This window comes from Heterocephalus glaber, unplaced genomic scaffold (assembly GCF_053883595.1).
Source record: "Heterocephalus glaber isolate CG9 unplaced genomic scaffold, H.glaber_assembly_v1.0 deba00000347, whole genome shotgun sequence".
NCBI lineage: Eukaryota > Metazoa > Chordata > Mammalia > Rodentia > Bathyergidae > Heterocephalus > Heterocephalus glaber.
Window position 1 is genome coordinate 57,131,872 of NW_028258143.1, and position 26,743 is coordinate 57,158,614.

Consider the following 26,743-nt stretch of genomic DNA (forward strand, 5'->3'; position numbering starts at 1 on the left):
CTTTATCTGAGGACTCTGTAGATTATCTTCTAGCACCAAAGAGTGCTACTAAGAAGTCTAATATGAAAATGAATTTTCTTCCAATGGTGACTTGATTTTTTTTTTTTTTGCCTAGACACACAGAAAATTTTTTAAGTATCTTTAAAGTCTATTAACACTAAATGTGTTTCAGTGTTAGTCAGTACCAACTTCTCCTGAAAAGCTGTGTTCTTTCTGTCTGTAGATCCAACTTTGCTTCTATTTCAATAAAATGTCCTAGTATTAGAATTCTGAGTGCTCTTTCCTGTTCCATTTGTCATATTCTCTTCAGAGACACCAATTATCCTCATTTTGGAATTCTTTTATTCAGACTCCATTCTCATCATTCTCTCTTTTGTCATTTTATAACATACTATTTTCCATTTCATTTTCAGTTTATTCTTTATGCCCCTGAAAGCACTTAGAAGTTTCTTTTCTTCCTTTCTTTCTTTTAAAAAATGTAATGTCCATTTCTGTATGGTTACACATTTTCTTCTACTTCTTTTCCAGTTCTACAAGTTTGGTTTTCTGGTCTTTTGTACTGTTTATCATTTCTTCCTTCAGGCTATGTATCTCTTTTTAAAATACCTTTATTTTTTTCTGAGATATCATATTATCTTTAATTTAATTTCATGGAAAACATCAATTTTTCTGTGATAATGTAGCTGGTTTTCACACTCTTTTCCCTTTTGTTTCTTATGGTAGCTTTGCAAAAATCCCTTGCTAGTTAGTGGCTCTATGTTATGTGCTAATTTTAAAGAAATAATTGGGGAAGGGATAACTATCTAGAACAGGGCTTTGTAAACACTCTCTGCAAGCCAAATCTGGACTACCACCTATTTTTGTAAATAAAGTTTTATTGGAATCCAGTCATGTTCATTCTTGACCTATCCATTCTTGATCTATTGTCTACTGTGGCTATTTTCATGCCACAGTGGCAGACTTGAGTAGAAGTACCAGAGACTATGTGACTCAGAAAGTTTAAAATATTTATTTCCCCACTGCTCCCAGGACAGAGGAAGCTTCCAGATTGATGTGCTACAGCTCCCAGTGCAGAGGAGGAGGCTTCTGGGCCAACCTACCTCTGCTCCCAGCACAAAGGAGGCTACTGGGTCAATGTGCCACAGATCCCAGTGCAGAGTAGGAGGTTTCCGGGCCAACCTACCACCACTCTCAGCAAAATGGAGGCTTCTGGATCGACATGCTACAGTTCCCAGTGCAGAGGAGGAGGCTTCTGGGTCAATGTGCCACAGCTCTCAGTGTAGAGTAGGAGGCTTCCAGGTCAATCTAACACTATGCCAAGCACAGAGGAGGTTTCTGGGTCGATGTGCTACAGCTCCCAGTGCAGAGTAGGAGGCTTCCAGGCCAACCTACCACTGCTGCCAGCTCAGAGGAGGTGAGCCTCGTGGGTACCACCAGGAACCCCAAGTCCCCCACCACTGTTAAATAAGAAGAAACATAAACAAGCCTCAAAACCAGACTTCCAGATCACCTACAGCAACCCCAAAGGGAAATGAGATGGAACACTGATACTCAAGCACCTGGACTCCCTGAACTAGCAACAAAAGTGGATCTGGGAAAAATGAAATTGGAAATAATTTCTCACATAACAGCAGAGATTGTGCCCATTGGGTAAGACATGATTAATAAATCCAGAGATGATACAGATAAAAAAATAGAGGAGCTGAGGGACATGATGGAATCCCAACATAGGAAACAAATGGAATTCATAGAACAGGTGCAAACAGATTTTCAGGAGATTAAAAACTCCACTGAAAGTCTATGCAGCAGAATGAGCCAATGTGAAGACAGAATTTCAGATATAGAAGATGAGACTGCAATTAGTGACCAGAAAAAGAAAAATTGCTTTAAAATTGTAAGGGACTATGAGAAAGCAATCCAGCAGCTGCTAGACGATGCAAAGAAGACTAACATAAGACTGACTGGAGTCAAAGAAGAAACAGGATAGAGTGCAGATGACATAAAAAAAACTGTTCACAGAAGTGTTGGTAGAAAACTTCCCACAGAGGGGAAAAGAACTTGACATACAGATAAGTGAGGCATATAGGACTCCAAACAGCCTTGATAAAAAAAAATATATATACACACAGGCATATAATTGTTAAGATTCCAGAAACCCAGCAGAAGAACAAAATTCTACAAGCAGTGAGAGAAAAGAAACAAATCACATACAAAGGAAAGCCCATCAGAATCACAGTAGACTTTTCATCTCAAACCCTCAAGGCAAGAAGAGTTTGGATTGAAGTATTGCAAGCCCTAAAGGAAAACAACCTCCAACCCAGATTGATGCGCCCTGCAAAACTATCTTTCAAAATTAATGGAGAAATCAGACACTTTCATGACAAAGAGCACCTTAGGAACTTCATGAATACCAAACCAGAACTCCAAAAACTTTTAGACAAAATCCTAGGAAAAAACAATGAGGATCACAACCCCAGGAAGCCCAGCAGAATGAATCTCAGGGCACAAGAAGAAATTAAAAGCAAAGGGGGAGAATCCAGCAAAAAGAAAAAGTCATTAAAAAAAAGTCATGACAATGATAAGTCAATACATATCAGTGATAACCATCAATGTTAATGATCTCAACTCACCAATCAAAGGATATAGACTGGCAGAATGGGTCAAGAAGCAAGATCCAACAATATGCTGCATACAAGAAACACACTTAATTCAAAATGAAACTCATAGACTGAAAATTAAAGGGTGAAAAACAATATTCCATGTGACAGGAACCAGAAAAAAAGCAGGAGTAGCTATCCTCTTGGCAGATCAAGTGGATTTCAAACCCACACTGATTAAGAGAGACAAAGAAGGACACTATATCCTTGTAAAGGGAACAATCCAAGAGGAAGAGGTGACAATCATAAATATCTATGTACCAAACACTAGTGCACCCAATTTTATAAAACAAACACTAATGGACATGAAAAATCATATAAGCACTAGTCCAATAGTAGTGGGGAACCTCAACACCCACTGTCAAAAACAGATCAACTAGACAAAATAAGCAACGACATACTAGAACTCAATCAAACTCTTGAATAAATGAACTTAACATATGTTTACAGTGTTCCACCCCACAAAATAAGAATACATATTTTTTTCAGCTGTGCACAGGTCACTTTCCAAAATAGACCACATACTCGCTCATAGAACATATTTAGATAAGTGCAAAGGAATTGAAGTTATCCCCTGTATATTATCAGACCATAGTGCGATGAAATTGGAGATCCACAGCAAAAGAAACTGCAAACATTTCATAAACACATGGAAATTGAACAACACACTTCTGGTTAACCAATGGGTCACAGAGGAAATTAAAGAAGAAATCAGACAGTTCCTACAATTAAATGACAATGCCAATACAACATATTGGAATCTATGGGAGACAATGAAAGCAGTCTTACAAGGGAAATTCATAGCAGTGAATACACATATTAGGAAAATAGAGCAAGCCTAATTAAACAACCTGATGTTGAACTTCAAGCTTCTAGAAAAAGAAGTGCAGGACAGACCCAAAGCTCATATAAGGGAGGAAATTATAAAGATCAGAGCAGAAGTCAATGCAATGGAGACTAAGGGAGCAACACAGAAAAAACAATGAAACCAAGAGTTGGTTCTTTGAAAGAATCAACAAAATTGACAAACCCTTAGCCAAACTTATCAGAAAAAGAAAAAAATGGCCCAAATCCATGCAATTAAGGATAAAATTACAATGGACCCAGCAGAAATCCAGAAGATCATCAATACCTACTTCGAGAACCTATATGCCAATAAGATGGACAACACAGAAGAAATGGACAGATTCCTAGATACATATGAATTACAAAAGTTGAATGAAGAAGACCTAAAAATTCTAAACAACCCAATATCATTCAATGAAATTATAAACATAATTAAAAACTTACCAACTAAGAAAAGCCTAGGTCCTGATGGCTTCACTGCTGAATTCTACAATATATTTAGAGAGGACCTATTGCCACTACTGTTTAAACTCTTCAATGAAATTGAAAGGGAAGCAATACTCCCAAATTCAGTCCTGGAAGCAAGCATCACCTTGATCCCCAAAACGAAAAGACCCAACCGAAAAAGTGAACTATAGGCCAATTTCACTAATGAACACAGATGCAAAAATCCTTAATAAGATAATGGCAAACAGAATGCAGAAGATCATCAAAGAGATCACACACCCTGACCGAGTGGGATTCATCCCAGGGATGCAGAGATGGTTCAACATATGCAAATCAATCAATGTAATACACTACATCAATAAAGCCAAGGACAAAAACCATATGATCATCTCAATAGATGCAGAAAAAGCATTTGACAAAATTCAACATGCATTTATGATAAAAACCCTACAAAAAATTGGAATAGATGGTCTCTACCTCAATCTCATAAAAGTCATCTATGAAAATCCAACAGCCAATATCATACTAAATGGTCAAAAACTGAAATCCTTCACACTAAAATCAGGATCCATAAAAGGATGTTCACTATCACCACTCCTGTTCAATATAGTTTTGGAAACATTAGCCATGGCAATTAGACAAGAGAAAGAAATAAAATAAATAAAGATAAGAAATGAAGAAGTCAAATTGTCTTTATTTGCAGATGACATGATACACTATATAGAAGACCCCAAGAATGCCACAAAAAGTCTTCTAGATTTAATAAATTCAGTAGAGTAGCTGGATACAAGGTGAACACACAAAAATCAATAGCTTTCCTCTACACGAACAACGAACTCACTTAGACAGATATAGGACAAACAGTTCCTTTGACAATAGCATCCAAAAATTGAAATACCTAGGAATCAACCTAACAAAAGAAATCAAAGAACTCTTCTCTGAAAACTATGGCACTCTCAAAAGAGAAATTGAAGTTGATATCAGAAGATGGACAGACATTCCTTGCTCCTGAGTAGGAAGGATCAACATAGTGAAAATGGCAATACTTCCAAAACTGCTATATAGATTCAATGCAATCCCAGTTGAAATTCCAGCAGCATATTTCACGGACCTAGAGAAAACAATCCAAAAATTCATTTGGAACAAGAAGACACCCAGAATATCAAAAGCAATTCTAGGCAACAGAGACATGGCCGGGAGTATCACAACCACCAACTTGCAACTATAGTACAAAGCTCCTGTGATAAAAAACAGCATGGTACTGGCAAAGAAACAGACCTGAGGACCAGTGGAACAGATTAGAAGATGCAGAAACAACTCCATACATACTCAGCCATCTTATCTTCAACAAAGGAGCCAAACACCCTCACTGGAAGAAAGATAGTCTCTTTAATAAATGGTGCTGGAAAAATTGGGCTTCAACTTGCCAAAGACTAAAACTAGACCTATATCTCTCACCATGCACTAAACTAAAATCAAAATGGATGAATGATCTAAATATTAAAATAGAAAAGCTGAGCTTACTGGAACAGAGAACTCTTGAAGACATTGGTGTAGGAAAGATTTTATGAACAAAACCTCAGTTGCCCGTGAACTAGCACAATCAACAAGTGGGATCTCTTCTTACTAAAAAGCTTCTGCAAAGCAAGAGAAACCACCAGCAGTGTGAAGAGACAACCCACAATGTGGGAAAAAATCTTCACCTGCTCTTCCTCAGACAAAGGTCTACTATGTAGAATCTATAAGGATCTAAAGAAATCAGACCCCTCCAAATATATAAAGACCCAATTTGAAAGTGGGCATCTGAAATGAACAGACATTTCTCAGACAAAGAAGTAGAAATAGCAAATAAACATATAAAAAAATGTTCAATATCACTGGTCATTTGAGAGATGCAAATGTAAACAACACTGCGATTCCACCTCACCCTAGAAAGAATGGCTGCTATCAAGAAATCAACCAATAACAAATGCTGGTGGGGCTGTGGGGAAAGAGGAACCCTGCTCCACTGCTGGTGGGAGTGTAGACTGGTGCAACCACTGTGGAAATCAGTAAGGAGATACCTCAAAAAACTAGGACTGGAAGTCACATTTGACCCAGCTATTCCCCTGCTGGGTACCTCCCCCAAAGAATTAAAAGAATCATAGCACAGTGATATATGTGCACCCATGTTCATAGCAGCACAATTCGTGGTAGCTAAAAGATGGAAGCAGCCCAAATGTCCATCAACTGGAGACTGGATAAACAAAATGTAGTGTTTTTTTGTTTTGTTTTGTTTTTTTCATAAAATGGAGAACTACTCAGCAATAAAAAACGAGAAATTAGAAATATTTATTGCTAATTTGATGCACATTGAGGTGATACTCCTAAGTGAGAGAAATAGGATACACATGTGTAAATACTGAATAGTTTCTCTAGTGTGAGAAACTGAAAGTGTAAACAAGGACTAAAAGGTATAATAGATAATGTGAAATAGGAAGAAAAGGGGCAAAGGGGAAGGGGAAGTGGGCGGGGTAAGAGAAAGGAAAGAAGGGAATGGAATTAATATGACAAAATGGAAAAATGGAAACAAAGTCTTTGTAAATAGGGAGGGATGGAAGGGTTGAAGGGAGGGCTGGCCAAGGGTGAAAAATAAGAACCAAGAGAGATTATGTAAAGGTGCAAATTTCCAAAGATGAACGTCATTATATTGTATACCTAAAATGTACCAATAAAATAAAATTGAAAAAAAAAGAATTTGTCTTTAGTTTTATAATACTTTCAACAGCTTCACAGGTAAAATTTCACCCGTTGTTCATCTTTGTTAACATGTAACACATTTTTTGACTATTCATAAGTGTTTAGTTTCCCATATAAATTTTTAGGAATTGAAAATCATGTTTTCAAGTTCCACTTTTATTTTTTCACCTTTAAAGGCCAAAAATCTACTTAGGTATGCTTTTTAAAAATTATTATTCATTGAGTTTATTGGTGCATTTTAGGTATACAATATGATGACATTCATCACTGGGAATTTGTACCTGTACATGATATATCTTGGTTCTTTTTTTCCCCATTCCCCTGTCCTCCCTTCAACCCCTCTACCCCTCCTTATTTATAAAAACTTGTTTCCATTTTTCCTTTTCTCATATGTTTTCCTTTCCCCTAACCTCTTCTTTTCTTTCCTTTCCTGTAACCTCCCTCCCCCACCTCCCCTTCTTCTTTCTCTTCCCCCTTGGTCCTTTGTTAATCAAATCAAATTGTGTTCATGGATGTTGATTGGGTCTTCATTTTAATAGTCATTCATAATCCTCATTAAATCCAGAAGGTAATGTCTTTTAATGGCAGTCTATCAATTCAGCTTTCTGAGATGTGATAGGAGGACAACTCAGCCAAAGAACTTTGCCTCTACACCATTTTATGTTTGTTATCACTCTGTCAGCATCAGGTTTGGGTGTCTGGTTTCCTGTTCAGCCTGGCTTCTTCTCCTGTTCATGGTGTGCTCATACATGATCTCCTTCCTACAATTTCTACCTGACAACTGTAGTGGTGCATGGAATAACAGCTCTTAAAAGTCTAGGGTATGAGAAAGCTTTAGTGAGAACTGTGTCATATGAAAACACAGCATTGACAGGCTTCTTCATAGTGATGTCACAAAAATATACCTCTATCCCAACTTCACCACTTTCCCCACCAGCAGCTTTGGGAAAAGAATCTTCAGAGCTTCTAAAGCATGGTTGTCCAACATCTTGACTTGCCTAGGCCTTATTGAATGAAGAGAAATTGTTTTGGGTTATGTATAAAATATGTAATATAGTTCATGTATATAAGTAATAAAATTATTTTAATGTATTAATTTATTTTGTGAACTAACACAATTAGCTCAATTTAATGATTGTTATGGTTTAGAGCTAAAATTTCTCCAAAGTGTCTCATGTGTTTAGGTGATTAGATACTGGGAACATTATACTCATCAGAGGATTCATCAATTGACAAGTCAGAAGCTGAATGTCCTGTGAGAAAATAGTGCCTGGTTGGAGGTGGATCACTGAGGGTCTGACCTGGAAGGGTATGTTCTGTCTCGGGCTCCTCCTCTTTCTGCTTCCTGGCTGTTGTGACATGGGTAGCTTTTCTTCACCAGGCTCTTTTATCATGCAATTTCTACCTTGGAGCTTGCTGACCATGAAATGAACCCACTGAAACTGTGAGCCAAAATAAACCTCTCTGTTATGGCTTGTGTCTAGATGTCCCTCCAAAGCCTTATGTGGTCATAGGTGGGGGTTTTTCCAGAGATGTCTGGATCTACAGTGTGTGATGCTGGGATTGATTCATTGTGCAGTGCTAAGATTAAGGGTGCTAGGATTAAGGGTGTGAGTGCTACCTGCCCTAAGTAGCCTGGATAAGATATAAGGGATAGAAAGAACTGTGATTTTCCCTTGTTGCTTTACTACCCTCTGCCCACCATGAACTGTTTCTCCCCTGTGATGCCTGTCTGTCATACCACCCTGCCTTGGAGCCAGCTGATTATGGAGTATAACTTCTACAAACTGTGAGATAAGTAAACCTTTCCTCCTTTTACTTTGGGTATCAAGTATTTTGTCTCAGCAATGAGAAATGTAACTAGTTCAAAAGTTTTTGGAACTGATTTGCAGGGGAAGACTGGAAAGGTTTGGAGACATGGGCTAGAGAAATCCTAAACTTTTGTGAGCAGTGCTTCATGTGCAATACTGGGCAGAGCTCAAAAGACCAACATATGATTGGAATGCAGACAGTAAAGGCCAGGCTCAAGAGGTTTCAGTTGGGAACAAGGACTCCATTGGCAATTGAACTAGAAGCCATGTATGTTACACTCTGACAGAAAATTTGTCTACATTTTGCCCATGTCCTGAGTCTAATTAGTGGACTAATTAATCTGGTGGAGGAAATTGCAAGGCAGCCCAACATTCAAGCTATAACATGGGTACTGCTTGCTACTTTCAGCCATATCTACATTGAGAATGAAGAGCAAACAGCAGAGCTGAATGATTTAAAAAATTTGCAGTTTCATCAAAAAAGAAAGAACCACCTACAAAGTTGGGGCAAATGTGCATATGGTTGCTGAAAAGATTAGCATTAAAAAGAAGCCAAGCACTTTGTACAGGGACAAAAATAAAGATGCCTTAGGGCCAGGGGCTCATCTCAATGGTTCCACCAGCTGCCTTGCAAGCACAAGGTCCCAAGTTCAATTCCCGGTACAAAACAAAAACAAAAACAAAAGAAAGAGGCCTTGAAGGCACCTAAAAAATTGGCATTCATTTTACCAATACATTCTGCTGATATCATTGTGTACCTGTCTTTGTTATGCTGGCTTTGCTTTTCTTCTCTTTGAAACAGATTCATTAGCAACTTTTCCAGTGAAGATTTGTAAATGATAAACTCTGTGTATATATGGAAACATCTTAGCTACATTCTGCATTCTCCAATGTGAGTTTAATTGCATATTTCTAGACCACAGTGATTTTGCCTCAGCACTTTGATAAGTTGCTTTACTTCAATCCTGATTTCTGGCACCTTTCATTGCTTGTAGGAGTGGACAGCCAGCCTACTTTTTTTCTCCTGGGCAGGCTCTTAGATTTTTCTACCTCTGAAGCACTGCAGTTCTATTATTTTGTATCTAGGGGCGTGATGGGTTCATTTGTATCAATCTTGCTGAGCTCTGGTGTTCACTTCTGACTGGAAGATGTGAGGATTCCTATCTTTCTGCAAGCTAGAAAACTCTTCTAAATAATAACTCTGCTGATTTCTACTTCTCTAACTCCTATTGGGTAACCTAACAATTCTTCTCCATAATGCTGATGCCTTTATATCTATGAGCTGTATTCCAGGTCACTTTCCTGGGAGTATCTTCCAATTATTAAATTTTCTCAACCCAGAAGGAAGCTCCCCTGCCACCATCCCTCGTTCCTAGGGCAGAGAAGGTGAGCCATGCGGGCACCAGAAGCATCCCCCCACCCCGCCCCGTGGAAATGAGAAAACACATGAACAAGCCTCAAAAACAGACTTTCAGGTCACCTACAGCAACCCCAAAGGGAAACGAGATGGAACACTCTGATACTCAACTACCTGGACTCCCTGAACTGGCAACAAAAGAGGATCTGGGAAAAATGAAATCAGAAATAATTACTCAGATAACAGCAAAGATTGTGCTCATGGTGCAAGACATGATTAATAAATCTAGAGAGGACACAGAGCAAAAATAGAGGATCTGAGGAACATGATGGAATCTCAACATAGGAAACAAATGGAATCCATAAAACAGATGCAAACAGATTTCCAGGAGATTAAAAACTCCATTGAAAGTCTGTGCTGCAGAATGAACCAATGTGAGGACAGAATTTCACATATAGAAGATAAGATTGCAACTAGTGACCAGGAAAAGAAAAATTGCTTTAAAATTGTAAGGGAACATGAGAAATTAATCCAGCAGCTGCTGGGTGATGCAAAGAAGAATAACATAAGACTGATTGGAGTCAATGAAGAAACAGGAGAGAGTGCAGATGACATTAAAAAACTCTTCACAGAAGTGATGGCAGAAAACTTCCCACAGAGGGGAAAAGAACTTGACATACAGATAAGTGAGGCATATAGGACTCCAGCTAGCCTTAATCAAAAAAAATCTGCAAAAAGGCATATAATAGTTAGGATTCCAGAAATCCAACAGAAGAACAAAATTCTACAAGCAGTGAGAGAAAAGAAACAAATCACATACAAAGGAAAGCCCATCAGAATCACAGCAGACTTCTCAATGCAAATCCTCAAGGCAAGAAGAGCTTGGAGTGATGTATTTCAAGCCCTAAAGCAAAACAGCCTCCAACCCAGACTGATGTACCCTGAAAAACTATCTTTCAAAATTCATGGAGAAATAAGATACTTTCATGACAAAGAGCACCTCAGGAACTTCATGAATACCAAACCAGCACTCCAAAAAATTTTAGACAATACCCTAGGAAAAGACAATGAGGATCAAAACCCCAGGAAGCCCAGCAGAATGAATCCATTTTACGTGGCAAATTAAACGCAAAGGGGGAGAATCCAACAAAAAGAAAAAGTCATGACAAGGCTTTTAAAATTTTTAACTTCATCTCCCTAATGAGTGTATAATTCAATCTTGTTATTGTACTGATTAGTATTTTTCTGATTCTAGAGTTGCACACCATTCCTTGAGCTATACTGGTATTTATCATCTTCTTATGTCTACTATTTAATTGGGTTGTCTATTAATGAGCTCTAAGAATTCTTTATATATTCTGGTCATAGGTTATATGCATTGTAAATATGGTCTGTTTAAGGACTACTTTTCATTTTAATGATGTCATTTAAAGTTCTAAATTTTGATGGAATCTCATTTATCAGTGTTTTTCTTTTATACATCATGTCTTTTGTATCCTAGGTAGTTCTTGCCTACCCTGAATTCATAAACATTTTCCCTTATAATTTCTTCTTAAAGTTTTATACTTTTAGGCTTTCATATTTAGGTTCATAGATCCCTTCAAGTTATTTTCATGTATGGAAATAAAGGGTTGAGGTTAATTTTTTATACATGGACACCAAGTGTTCTAGTCCCATTTGCTGAAAATACTATCTCTTCCTTGTCTCTTGAATTGAGTTTATATTCTATAAAATGCTAATGTTAAATAATCTTTCAAAACTCAGTGGACCATATATGTGTAGTTCTATTTCTAGATTCTCTGTTTTATTGAAATGATCTATACGTCTTTCCTTACACCAATACTGCCTTGATTACTGTAGCTTTAGAATAAGTCTTAAAATTAGGTACTAAACGTCTTCCAACACTTTTTTTTTAACTTTTCTAGGTCCTTTTTACTCCTACATAACTTTTAAATTTCAATATCCAATCCTTCATTTATAGCAAGTATACACAGACCTGAATTTTTATATATACCTTGTGTTTTCTAATGCTTCTAAATTCAAATACAAGTTCTAGGGGCTCCTAGAGATTTCTTAGTATTTTCTCTGTAGATGATCATTTCATCTATATATAAAGATTTTGCTTCTACCTTGCCAGTCCTATCCTAATTGTGTCATTTCATTGCCAGAGTATTTTGGTGGGGCCTAGGTTTCAAAGTTTAATGGACAGATAAAGAGTAAGCATATCTGCCCTTGTTCCCCACCTTAAGGAGAAAGCATTGTATCTTCTCCATTCATATAAGGCATTCTCACTGGAAGTATGGAGTACATGTCTTTAATCTGTTGAGAAGGTTCTTTTCTACTTCTAGTCTCCTGATAGCTTTTACCATGAACAGCTGTAGAATTTAGTTCAATGCTCTTTCTCCAACTAGTGACAGGATCATATGGCTTTTTCCTTTCCTCTGTTAAAATGATGACTTTTGGGGGTGGATCTTCCAATACTGAACCAATACTGCCATCCCTAAAACAAAACCACTTTCTACATCCTGCCAGATCTGACTTCTAATAGTTTGTTTTGTTAAATAAATTTCTATCTATGTTCATACTTTTTTCTTCTATTATCTTTATCCAGTTTTAGGATTAGCACAATGTTGAGTTCCTTAAATGAGGGGAGACATGTTCCTTCTTTTTTCTGCTTTAATTGTTTGATATAATTTATCAGTTAAAATGTATTATGAGCCTGCTGTTGTCATATAGGTAGGTTTTCAAGCTAGGAATATACTTTCTTTAATAGGTGCTATTTAAATTTTATATTTCCTCCAGAGTTAGTTTCATTAATTTGTCTTCCAAGGTACTTCTTAGAAGTTGTCAAATTTATTTCAAAACAGGTTTTTGTAATATGCTTTCTATATCCTTTTAAGTTCTGTAAAATCTGTGGTAATGTCTTCTAGATATGGATATTGTAATTTAAAAAATGTATAATTGATATTGTGAAATAGGAAGAAAGGTCTAAAGGAGTAGGGGAAGTGGGAGGGGTAGGGGAAAGGAAAAAAGGGAAAAGAAAAAATATGAGAAAAGGAAAAAAATGAAACAAAGTCTTTGCAATTAGGGAAGGGTGGAGGGGGTGAAGGGAGGGCAGGGGAATGGGGAAAAAAGTAAGAACCAAGAGACTCATGTAATGGTACAAGATCCCAATGATGAATGTAACTGTATTTTATACCTAAAATGTACCAATAAACTTAATGGGAACAAAAAATTAAAAATAAATAAATAAATAAATTTTCTCATAAAAAAATTGGTAAGAGTACAAAACTATAAATTTTTCATTTGACAGAGAGTACCTGGGATGCCTCTTATTCAGTGCCATCTAGGGAAGTATATCCCCAAATTCAGCCACCCAGGCACTCAAAGGCTACTGCAGCTATGGTCCAGAGGGCCCTGCCTACTGCTCAAGCTGGTGGCCAAACTTGGTATTATCTACTTGGTGCTAGTTTCTTAGGCATGGAGAATGTAAGAGTTACTGGGTTATGGAGGCTTCCACTCAGCTTTCAGAAGGCCTGAAAGGCCAGGCAAATATGTACAGCAGGGTCACAGTCCCTGTCAGGAGCCCATGAAAGGTCAGTGTACGAAACTGTGAGAGCAAAGCTGAAGGTACAGTGGAGACTCCAGGAAGTTGGAGATGCCAGGAATATGGAACATTTGCTGTGGAAAGCTCCAAGCAGTAAGCACAGCCAGTCCAAGAGAGAGTCCATGTGTGTTTCAACCAACAAGTCCATAGAGGCAGGGCTGCCCAAGCCCTTTGGAGTTCACATCTTATCCTAACTTGTCCTGGATCCTTGACATGGAGCTATAGGAATTAAAGTTTGCCCCACTGTTTTTTGGCCTTTCTTTGTTTTGATCCCTTTCTATTCTACTATTCCTCCCTTTGGCATGGGAATGTTTACCCTGTGCTATTATATATTAGAAATATTTAACTTTAAAAAATGTTTACAAGGGCTCACAGCTGTGAGTTTTCCTTCCATCTCAGGAGACTTTGGATTTGGGCTTTTCAGCAATGCTGCAACAGTTATGAATTTGGCATCTTAGAGATGTTCTGAATGTGTTTTCATAATGATATGGTTATGAGCCTTTTGAGAGCCAGGGGTTGAATGTTGTGGTATGGATCAAATATTTCCCTTAAAAATCTCATGTGTTTGGGAGTTGATTGGTCATGGGGATGCTATATTCATCAGCGGATTCATCAATAGCTGAATGTCCTATTAGGGATCTAGTTGGAGTTCATGCCATTAGGGCATGACTCACAAGTTTGTACTCCTGTTCCGGCTCCTCCTTTCCCTCTCTTCTTTCTGGCTTCATGATGTGACCAGCTTTTCTCTTACAGACACTTTTACTATGCTATTTCTGGAGCTGGCCAATATTGGAATGAACTCACTAAAACTGTGAGTTAAAATAAATCTTTCCTTTAAATTGAAAGTGGCAGGTATTTTGCCCCAGTGACAAGAAACTGACTAATACAATAATAAAATAAGACTTATATGTCTTCATAGGTGTGCGTACACACACACACACATGTGTGCACATGCACATACACACACACGGTAAGCCACTCCCATTATCAGCAATTGCAATGTTTTACTTGCCAAGTCGCACAGCCATGTGTAACATCTGACATAGGTGGATTTCCATTTCCTCCTGTGTGCCAAATGCAGGAGGCAAAATCAGCACTTCACTGTGCCCTCTCCTACACAGTGTTCTGTTGTCACCAATGCAGCCTGTGCTCAAGTACTAAACTGTTAAGTCATGAAAATATCACTAAAAATCAGGTAATAATGTTGCAAATTTAAAATCTTATGGGGCCACTTATGAGTTGTCCAAGGCTGCACATGGCCCATGGGCCACAAGGTGAACACACCTATAAGCAATACCAATCAGAATGATCCCCCCATTTTGTAAACATTGCTCCCTTTTGCCACTACACTTCTATCCCCTGGATTGGAGGAGTTCATTCTCACCATGAAGGGAGGGGTGAGAAGAAAGTACAAATGATTAGTTGATAAGTAGTGGCCTAGCATTTTCTGCTCCAGCCCCACCGCTAGTCTTGAGAGTTAAGCTACGACAACAAAAAGGTTCTTTGAAGTCTCAGTAATATACCAACACTTTTACTGCTAGTTCAAGCTAGTTCTTGCTCTACCTAGATCTAGATGACATTTTTTGACCACCCCACATGTCTTTATACCTTGATGGTATCACTGCCCCTGCTCTTCCTTCCATCTCTGGCCCCACTTTCAATATCAGCTTCATCATCTGTATGTTTTCATGTGATTTTCCAAAGAGCAAGACCACACCATAAACATTACTACAGGTTAGATTAGCAAGAATCACCCCTCTTATTTGGTATAAATTACTTTGGTATAAACTACTTTCCTTTCTGTTTACAACCAAATTAGCACACAATGAGTTTGTCCTTGTCCATATTCTAGTCTAGCTCTTTCAGCCATTTGCTCTTGCTTGGCTTTGGCTCAGGCAATCCTGACCACTGAAATCCTAACACCTGTCTTTTGTTGTTTTGCTTAGAGGAACTCACCTTGAAGCCTGCCAGGTACCAGTGAACATCCCTACTCCTTCTTTTCCTTTCAGGGTCTTTACGGTCATACAGTAGGGGTGACTCTGGCAAGTCCCTGAACTCTCTGAGCTTTATTGCCTCATCTATAAAACAAGAATAATGAAATACCTATCTCATAAAGTGAGGGTTAAAAAATTCAGGTTTTGAGTGTCTGAAGCACTCCTTAAATATCGACATTGTGTGTGTGTGTTCTCCTAAGGGTCAGCCGAGTTTTACTCAATCATAGTATACTAGCAAGGCCTTTGTTTATGTAAACCACATGCACTGAAATAGAAATAACACTAAGCTTTGCTTAAGTCTGGAAAGATACTTCTCAACATTTTAAACATACACATATATATGTGTGATATATATGATAGCTGTATCACTGCTTTTTTACAGTACTTATTAAATATCTAAAATTTATCTTCAAGTTCTTATTCTTTGAGAAAAAACAAACCTAAAGGCAAAGATAATAATCTTTCTAAGTACATACAGAAAATACCATTCTCTGAGGTACTAAAATAGTTCTCAATTGCTAAACAATCGGCCTTTGAAGAGAGTTCTCAGCAAAGACATTAAATTGCCATCAAGGGTTTAGACATTTAACTTTCAAGAACTTTGATGGATGATGATCATTATTTTCAATATTGTGCATTTACCTAGCAGATCTACCCCCTAGAGCCAAAGGGCAGAGCAGAACCTAAAACTGGCCACAAATCATCTGAGTGCGGCCAGCCCTAGGTCCTGAGTACCAGGAGACCCTGTGGTGAGGTGGGACAGGTCCTCCTTCAGCTGAGTAGGCTGCTCAATACCAGGCAGGAGCCATGAGTCCAAAGCAGCAGTGAAAGAGCCTGGAAAAGCCAGCAAGACAACCTGCCACAAAGAACAGCCTGGCTGAGGCTCCAAGAGCAAAAGCCACTGTTTTTCCAGTTGTCTATCTGCTTCCTCCTCCCCTGTCAAGGGCTAAAGGGCTTTGCTGTAGCACTGTAGTGGATTCCCAGCAATGCTGAGGGCCTTCCCCTTCACGGGTATATAAAATGGGAGGTGAGTGCTTGAATTTCTTTCTAATTAAGCTGTGTAAAACAAGGCAAACCAGTTAGTATTCCCTTAGCTTTTTTATCTGTAAATACACAGTGCTAGGGTGGATCTCAGAGGATTGATCCTGCAGCTCAAAAGGACTATGTTTCTAAGGCAAGGACAAAGCAACAATGAAAAAAAGTCTAAGGGAATAAATTCTTGTAGCTGGGTGTGGTGACATACACCTGTAATCCCCGCACTCTGAGAGGCTGAGGCAGAAGGAGCCTGGTTTGAGCCCAGCCCAGGCAATTTAGCAACTTGCTGAGACCCTGTGGCAAAATTGAAAAATAAGTAAATCAAAGAAGCACTGAGGATATATCTCAGTGGAAAGGCCAGAGTTCAATGTCTGATACTGCAACAAATAAATATATCAACTCTCATTTACAAAACAGTCACCTCGTGGTTAGAATAATAGTGAAGAGAGTCCTTCCTGTGACAATTTCACAAGTTTAACCAATAAACTCAGCTTTATTCCACTCACCATCCTTGGCTCTATATGAAAAACAAAAGATAACTTACTGGTGATTCGATGTCCTCTAGGAGTAAAACAGAACAGCGTTCACATTTCAACAGAGTTTGGGCCCGATGCATTATTTTTTTGACAATTTTTTCCAGGTCTGTCTGTTCTTCAAAGAGGTCATTAACCACCTCTAACAAAGCCTGGGAAACAGGAGATGGATGTAGTTAGGTGGATATAAGATTGAAAAAAGTTGGTGTTTTTTGCCCTCAAAACTCCATGTAGTTTGTGCTCTAATACTATAAATACTTTGTGCAGATAATTTTTAAAGCATTCATGATTGTTTTAGCATAGTTCCATCATTTCATTTTATAACACACTCTTAAATTGTAAAATACAACTGCAGAATGGAGACCTTCCATATAGCAGGGACTGTGTGGTCCTTAGTTATAGGCTTTTATCCCTGATACAGTAACCTTCCTGCTATGTGACTAGTTACAGATCTAACATCTTATAAATAACAAATACTTAGTTTTCTTCAAAGAACATTTATTTCAGAAAACTACAAAGCACCCTTTCCTCACTATCAGGAAGAAATAGCTTCATGGTCACACCTGAGACTTTTTTTCACTAATATACGTCTCATGGAATTCTGAATCATGGAGGTGAATGCTAATTAAGGCTCAGAGCTTTCAAGAAATGTATAAGACTTGCATTAATCCCACTTTGCAAGGTGAAGAAATACTGCCTCACCCTCAACTGTCCAGAAAAACATTTATATACTACTGAAGCAACAGGTCAAAAAGCACACAAATTAAAGACAGAAACTTAAATTCTAACTTGAACACTGTGTACTCAGTTAAAAATTAAACTGCAACTATCTTCCACTTTCTCCAGCCAAGTGAGCTTGCAGCTTATGCTTTGATATAATATTTGTTTGGATTTTTTTTTTTTTTGGTATTGGGGATGAAACTCAGGACCTTGCACTTGTGAAACAGGTGCGGTGCCACTGAGCTAAATCCCTGGCCCTGTTTGGAATTTTTAATTCCAAACTTTTAGAGTCTTCAGAATAGTGGGCTATGTATAGGTGGTAGACATTATGGTTCTATTAGAACAATTGAAAGATTACACTATGACTGAATTGACTGCAAGGTGCTTTTTTGATAGAATTTAATAGGATGTGTAATATTGGGTCTGACCTCTCACAAAAAGATTTCATGAATTTTCAAGTTCACATGTATTCGCTATAGTGTTGATCATCATGCTAAGACTGTGACTAATTATCAAGTTTAATAATGAATTTGAAATGTGCCCAAACCATTTGAAATGTAAAAATTTCTTCTCTGAATCTATTCAAATAGAAAAGCATTTGAATGAGTTAATAGGTCCATGAAATTAATCTAGTTTACTGAGCCACTGAAAGAGGAACAAAATCCTTGAGTGGTACTCTCTCTAAAGAAAGATTGTGATTGTGGCTAAGGGCCATATACCCTGTGATTCTAAGGCAAACAAAAACACCAGGAAGTAAAAACAATTTCAAGTGACTCCTTACTCTTTGACATTTGGACAGGAAATCACTGAAAAGGTCAATGCATAATAACTGCATGTTCAAATATGATATTAAAAACCAAACAATTCTCTGAATAATTACAAGCAAAATTCCAATATTGGGGGGGTATTGTTTCCTTAATCATCCAGCTACTTCTTCAGCTGGATCATATTAGCTGGACAATTATTTAACTTTTTAATTTCTTGTCACTGCATGGAGAGAGCCTCTGGGGACCTATATGCAAGAACATTTACCTCAGAGGAAAAACTAATGTGCCTTGGGTCTTGCCACTGACAAATCACAATTTTGTTTCTAATTGAAAATTGATGCTTTATTAACAGATAGGAAAAGTTTCACAGTAACAATGCAGACTGCTCCAAAACAAGAGAAAAAGAAGTAAATATCCAGGAAGATATGCAATCCAACAGGCACTGGAAGAATTTCACACTTTTGAATACTCCTCGATTATTAATGTCACTTGCCTTCTAGGAAACAAATACTGCATTCTGCCCCTCTTTCTACTATTGACCTTCTTGAGTTCCAGGCTCATCACTGGAGCTCTTCCCTTCTCTTATCTATTTATACATTTCCCCCCAGATTAACACAGCTAGTCCTCTGGATTTGAATACCATACATATAATGATGGTTCCCAATCTGAATCCCCAGTCTTGACATCATTCAAAAACTTTAGGCACCCTGTGTCCAACTGTTTACTTGCCAGATGCACAATCCAAATGTCTTTTTGGCTCATTTCCCACATCAGCAAGCTATGTGGATTGCACAATTAATTTGGGGGAAATCTCTTCCTTCTCGCTGCCGTGGTACCAGCCGTACTATCTCTGGATTTCAATATAGTCTTCTTCTAACTTCTCTCCTTGCTCTCAATCTGCTGTCCTCCTCCCAGCCTGTTATTTCCTAGGAAGCCCCAATGACCCCTTTTAAAAGTGCATTAGACTCATGTAATGGCTTTCCATCACAATCAGAATCTAAAACACAGTTCTTCACATATCCGCAAGCCCTTTTACTATTTGGCCCCCAGATCACCTTCCCGTCCTCATTTTCTTTTCTTTTCCTTTTTTTTCTTTCATTCTCCCCCTTTCTCTCCGCTCTTTAAACACAGTGACTCAGAGCCTATGAACCTGGTAATTTCACTTCATGGATGCAGATTTTCCAGTCTTTGCTCCTTCATTTCATTCAGGTCTCTGCTCCTGTATCATTTCCATATAGAGATCTTTTTAATCATCTTCCAAAACAAACACCTCTCAACCTACTCTTCCACATCAGTTTCTATCCCTTTATCTCATGTTATTTTTTTATAGTATTTACCACTAACAACATTCTATTATTTTAATTTATTATCTATTGTGCCTACAAGATTGTAAGTTCCACAGGAACAGAGTTTGGATAGACAGGGTCTGCAGAGAACCACACAATAAATATTTGTTGAGTGAATAAATGAATTGTGCTCTACACAAGGAAACAAAGACTAATAATGTATGAAGTTTCCCTTAAAGAGTTTATAATGGAGTTGAAGAGGTGGGCTACCAATAAATAATATAAAGCAGTGTGACAGGTATACACAACAGAAAAATGGCAGCGTATACAAGGAAAGACAGTAAATGACCATGGAAAGATTAACTAAAGGCTGGATTTCAAGCCTTTTTGAACGTCTTGCTAAACATATTCCTAAGCTGTAACCATAATCTTCCTATATTTAAGTGGTGGAGTGAGTTTAATAGAATTTTTGAGCAATAATTTTTTTTTTTTACTGTTTGTTCTGTAAATCCTGGAGGTTTATGAGATCACTCCCACATGTTTCTTTATAATTCTATGAAGTAATGTTCTCATAATTATCACAAGTAGCTTGTGATGTTCTTCCAGAAAACCTTTCAATTCAAAAACAAAATTTGGGAGGTGGGGTAAAATCATGGCTGTAACATGTTTTTCTTCTTTAAGGAATTACGTTACAAAAATGTCACCAAAGGATGTTATTATTTCAAAGCAACAAGTAAGCAATACCGTCTTATCATATAGATATGAAATTAATTTCCTTTTTAAAATAAGCTGGGATGCTTTACCTCAAACCACAACAGAGGATTTGTGCCCATTTCCATTTGGACTTACTTCAGGGTATCTTCAGCCATAGACTTGCAAAATTATCCTGGACTATTCATAGATCATTTGCTGTTTTTAAGAGATATACTGACTCACAGAAACCAGAACGATAGAGAACTTTGAAGATTATCAGCAAAGTTTCTTTCTACTCACCCTGCTTCTTTCATATTCTTTCCTTGAGGCAGCAAAAAGCTGAGCATTAGATATGGCAATTCCACAAAATGGAAGATACATCTGCATGACCTGAGGCAGAGAGAGCATTGAGAATATTAAAATAAAACATCCATCACTGAATTGAACTCCACATTTCCTGCAAATATCTGATTGATATTTCAACCATAGGAATTGAAGTTGTTGATACTAGTATCTTAACCTCAGAAAGGATATTTTAAAAATTATAAGATGGTATAAATCAAATATTTATTGGGGCATTGGGTTTATATTTATAAAGGCATAAAGCAGCAGATTATGATAGTTATCATATAAGAACTGTGTCTAAAGTATTCCCACTTTGCTAAGAAATAAATGACTAAGTGAATGAATGGGGATATATCTAAAATTTAAGGCATGCACCCATATTCACACTTGGAGGCAGGCAGGATATAAGTCAATTCTTTGTACATGTTCATCTGTAGCAGAGAGCTCACTTCACCTGTTGGCTACCAGCTTGAAGCATGTCTGGAGGAAGGGGCTCAGTGGGGACAATAGGGCCAGAGGGCCCAGTAGCTTCTTCAGAAGAGCTCTAGTTTTGTCCATGCCTGGGTACATATAATTGGACATCAATGCAAGATGGATCTGCAGAAGCTTATTTAAGGAAAGCCTGGGGAGTCTCTAAGAGAGAATTCCTTCTTCCAGAGGAAACAATCAGTTGTGCCAGCATGATCCTAATGAGGACTTTCTCATAGCAGTGGGTCCGGGATTAGGAATTTTCAGGACAACCTGGCACTGTCACTCAAATTCATTTCTAGAATATCTGATTTCGGACATAAAAAATGCTCCAAGTAAAAGTTAAAGGAGGTATTTCTAAACTTCACAATGTAGAAGAAACAATTTCTTTAGGACATTTCTTTAGGAGTTCTTTAAGCAGAAAGCAAAGAGCATAGTTTATATCACAATCTGTCTGTCTCTCTGTTTTTGTCTCTGTCTTTGTCTTTTGTTTCTGTCTCTTGTCATACACACACTCACAAACACATAACACACATCCTGTGAGGAGATACAGAGCAAAGGTGACACTAAGCAGTTCTGCCTGTGCCCAGCAGAGGGTAGGGCACTGCTCCCTGAGGATGAGGATGCTGGCATGAGCCCAGCAGATCCCACACATGAGCATGTGCAAAACATCCCTAAGGAACCAGAACAAAGTTACTTGAAGTGGAAGGTGATTTTGTAGAGGCTTTGAGGTAAATAAAAATGAAGGGCAATTCACACTCCTATCATTTCATTCCTATTAAAATCTTGCTTTGGTTATCTAGGCATGTTCACATCTGACCTGAAGTCCCTGAAGGAATTTCAGAGTCCCAAAGAAGTTAAAGCTATGGCCTCACTCTTGAAGAGGAGAGAGAAATAATGGGATTAGTACTAAGAAGAGGTACACAAATCAATGCGTTGATTTTTACAGATCTTTCCAGGATAAATTCCTTCCACACATTGCCTTCTGGAACCAGATGTCATGTCTTTTACTCCCTTCTCCTTCCTTGATACTCCTCTTTATACCTTAGTTTTTATAAGCCAGCTTGAAGCTAATGACATAAACCTGTGATATATTTCTCTAGAATTTCTCTGCCTTTAGCCAGAATGAGACAATTTTTATATTCCCTACACACAAAGCACTCTCCTTGCAGTTTTCTGTTTTCTGCTGTGAGGACACTGTCTATGATCACGGTAAAGGAGAGGAAGAAACATGGGTTAGTTATTTTAACTCTTCTGAGGCAAGAAATAGACAATGTGGGAAACATCCTGGCCTTAGGCTCACAGAAGACAGGATGCCTTTGGTTTTTCGAGACCACAGGAGCATCCAGCCCTAACCATATTTCCTTGACATCCTGGCATGAGCCTAAAGAGATACGGCCCAGCCCTCACTATACTTCCTCGCTATCCATCATGAGCCTAAGAAATATGCTCCTTCCCTGATCACACTTCCTTGACATCTGACATGAGCCCCAGAGGCATATCTCTAACTGCTTTAGAGTAACCAAGGGTAACCCCACAGTCATTGTAATAGCATTAGCATTACTGTTTTGACACTCCCTGGTGGGCTTTGCAGCCATGCTCGTTCTATGTAGGCCCTTATAAATTCACAACTCCCCCTCCTCCCATGACCACAGTTAAATGGAAAGAAGTCCAGTTAGTCACCACCCTGACCACTCCTCAAATTTAGGAAAACAAAGGAAAAGCCAATTCTGGAACTCACTGAGTTGCCATCGCTGCGCTCTGCCCCTCCCCCATTCATTACTGGCATTGCCATCTCTCTCAGGTGTACTTTCTCCTCAAACTTAAAACAGATGGGCCGTTCTGGTCAAGCTCACTCTTGAGCTTTCTCATCTGCCAGCTCCTGCTCTGTGGAGTGTACTTTCCCTTTTAATAAATCTCTGCCTTTCTTACTACTTTTGGGTGTCTTGCTCAATTCTTTCTTCAGGATACAAACAGCCTGGATAGTGAATGACACTAATAACACCATCACTTACCTACAAAATATTTTTGCCTTCAGGGGGTAAGTCTAAAGTGGTTTATAAGTCAAGCATGTAAGAAAACTGAGACCAAATTAACATATAAAATGTTTTCTAATACATCACAGAGTTTCTTCAGTTATTTGGTGATACAGTATGGATTGAGCTATACCAGGCATTGTGTGTAATCTAAAAGAGTCAGAATTTTAAATCAGTTGGATTTTGTTCTTTTTATGGCTTTTCTGTGTGTAATTCAGTAAGTCAAATAACTTCTTTGAACTTATTTCCTTATCTGTAAATGCTAGGTTTGTGGTCTTTTTTAGTTCTAATACGTTGTGATCCAAATAATTAGAAATATCAGTGAGATGCAATGTTCTACTTGCTAGAAGAAACAAAGGATGTTTATGGCAATCTCTTATAACAGTGATTGACACTAACAATTCCTTTTTATCAGTGACAGGCATGGTTCTAGGCATCAGGCATGATGTAAAGAATTTTATATGTACTATATTCATTTGATTCTCACAGTTATGTACACCACACCACTAATTCCATGTCTAAAATGATAAAACTGATGCTTTGAGAACGTACACAAATTATTGGGAGATAATTCTTTATAAGTCTCATGTTTCTGTATATCTTGCAAACAGAAGCACTAAAAAAATAAGCACCCCTTTCATAGGTGTTTGTACAGTGACTAGCCTTGAAAGGGGGAGATACTATGTATCTCCAGAGCAAAGAGCAAAATTGTTTACTGTCCAATATAATAAAAATAATGTCTCCTTCCAGGGAGATGTCAAGAAGAATCATAGTCCACTCTAAAATTCTTGGGATCCTTGCATTTGAGGTTCAGCTCATGAAATGCAATGCACTGTGTATGCTGTTATCAGGGTCAGGGAATCAGCACAAATATTGATACTTCGGCTATTAGTATTGCTGTGAGTAATAAACTGCCCTATGTCACTGACCCAGGAGTCTCATGTCTTCTGCCAGCATCCATGAAACTGAGTCAAGACTAACTTGCCACTTATTAAGTATAGTAAAATCTTAGACTTTTCATAGTTCTTGACAAGGTTACCTAGATAATAAGAGGTGAATATGAATTTTTGAATCCTTTTAGCCTAACCTAGAATCTACCTTCCTTATTTCTACATTTACTTGCCTCTCAAAGTAATATATTAGTGTGATGGCCCAGTTGACTACATGGTAAGAGACTGCTGGGACTATAAATAGACTCTTTCACTGTATAAGCAACCCTAAGAGACTCAGAACAAAAAGTTCTTATACAGCAGACATAACCTGGTTTCTAGAGATAAGAAGTCCTTAGGGGGTGACCTGCCCAGCAGCTGGTTAAAGCATATTTTAAATAGGGAGGGACCACACCAGCAGGCATCAGAGTGTGATAACGGGCCAAAGAAAAATATTCAGGTAGAAAAGAAGCTGGCTTTAGGACATGCTGTCAGCAGGTAGCAGGGATCCAGGGGATTTAAGAATCAGATTACACATGTGGAAGGGAGAGAAGGAGCAGAAGAAAGGATGGCACCTGACTGAGTATTAATGTGGGTCCTGTGGTGTGGCTCCAGCTGTAGAACAGGAAATTAGTTGGAGGCTGGGACCCACACTGTGTAGTGGCTCAGTCTTAGGGAGCACTTCAGTGTCCCCAAGAGCTCGAGGACAGTTAAGGGCAAATCTTTTCATGCTCATCTAATTTTGTTTCTGGTAAGACTACTTTTTAATCCAAAAATTTGAATTTACAACTAATTTTCCAAACAGTATAAACTTTTTTGTGTGTAGACAGTACAGCGTCCTCTCAAGAGTACCCCAGATTAGTAGGATTTGTTCTTTATAATCTGCCCTACTCTGTCTGCCAAAGTTCCTTTAATTCCATCCTGAGAGATGAGTGGTACTGTCACAACCTTAGGAAAAGCCACTCCACAATCTTCCTCCATTTTAAATGTCTAACAAATGTCACTTTCATGAAATTTTCTCATATAAATGTAACAAACTCCTCATATCTCAATGTAATTCCAATTCTTATTCTTCTGTGGGAAAAAAGGACAACAAAAATTCTGCTAATTAAAGCCAATTATGAAGCATTTTATATGACATTTTGAATGGCAAAAGAGACTCATGCTGTCTTACTTTGTGTACTCTAATTTATCAAGTTAATGCTTCCACAGCAGCATCCTAACAAAAACAAAGTAACATCCTACTCATTGTACTTGGAACATTACAGATCAGTTCAATTTAGCAAAATCTGTCTGGCTGCCTTCTCCTGTCAAACACTGGGAAACAATATAGCATGTACAATAAATTACATGACACCATTTCTAGTCTCACATTTACCACTAGCTTTAATTATATCCATGAGATGATTACTAACTAGCTCAATTTCCTTCAATCGTTGCACAGAAAATAAAGGTTAACACGCAAATCTGGAGTTAAAGACCTTTAAAGATTTGGCCCTGGCTATGTCTCTTAGTCTACCCAGTATGTTTCACAAAAATTAGGGAAGTCTGTCAATTTAGTCCCCCCAAAATAACCTATATTCCACTGTATATTTACTATCTGCATTTCATGGAATTATTTTCCTTTCACCCATCACCTCCAACTGTACCTGTCAAAAGTTTAATGATTATTTAAAAATGTATTATATTATCATTTTCATTACATACACTTTAAATAATATAAAATAAAGCATATTCATTTTAAAATTGATTTTATTTGCACTTACATTTCTGTGAATAATTTACTTAAACATTTCATATGCATCTTTGTGTCAGTGTCTGTGTTATATAAGACCTACTTTGAAAATCAATTTTAAATTGTTTTTACAAAATAATCACCTTTACTTCAGTCAACTGGAGAGATGTTATATAGCGAGAAGCCTTGGAAGACAGAGATATCGCCTTCCAAAGCAAAGGGAAGAACTGTCTACTATACAATATAATAAAGATACTATCTCTCTCTGAGGAGGGGTCAGGCAGGCTTATTCTAAAATATTTGGGTTCTTAAGGTTGAACTTCCTCTTTTGTAACACAATTCCTTGTGTAATCTGTGTATAATGCAACTACTGAACATTTTATCCAAAATCATAAACATCATTCATATATTATTAAGACAATTGTTTTTGTTCATTTGTCCTAAAAGTATATATTATGACTACCACAACATAGCCACTTAGTGTTTGTAATTGTAAGAGTCCCAGGAATAATTACTAAAACTATGTTAAATTTCTTTTATTTCCTTTTTTACTGAGCCAATTGCTCTTCATTTTATTTTCTCATTCCATTTTTCCCCTCTACCACATTCTGTTTCCTTTATTTTCATGATTAACCTAGAAATTTAATGTACAGTTTGATAAAATCTAAACTCAACATTTTGATCTGCCTTCCTTCCTATACTCTCAATACTACTTACCTGTTACTTTTTTTTAGTTCT

The 26,743-nt window shown here is 37.7% G+C and overlaps 1 protein-coding gene across 3 annotated transcripts in view; it reads right to left on the reverse strand.

Annotated features, from left to right (window-relative positions):
• Pde11a (phosphodiesterase 11A) overlaps positions 1 to 26,743 on the reverse strand; it is a 514,960-nt gene that overhangs the window by 279,967 nt on the left and 208,250 nt on the right. For all 3 annotated transcript variants that reach the window (XM_087200903.1, XM_004857742.4, XM_087200900.1), the window contains exons 3-4: positions 20,793 to 20,882; positions 17,038 to 17,178 (exon numbers count right to left, since the gene is read on the reverse strand). In XM_087200903.1, coding sequence (XP_087057029.1) covers positions 17,038 to 17,178; positions 20,793 to 20,882 — 231 coding nt within the window. The remainder of the gene's footprint in view (positions 1 to 17,037; positions 17,179 to 20,792; positions 20,883 to 26,743) is intronic.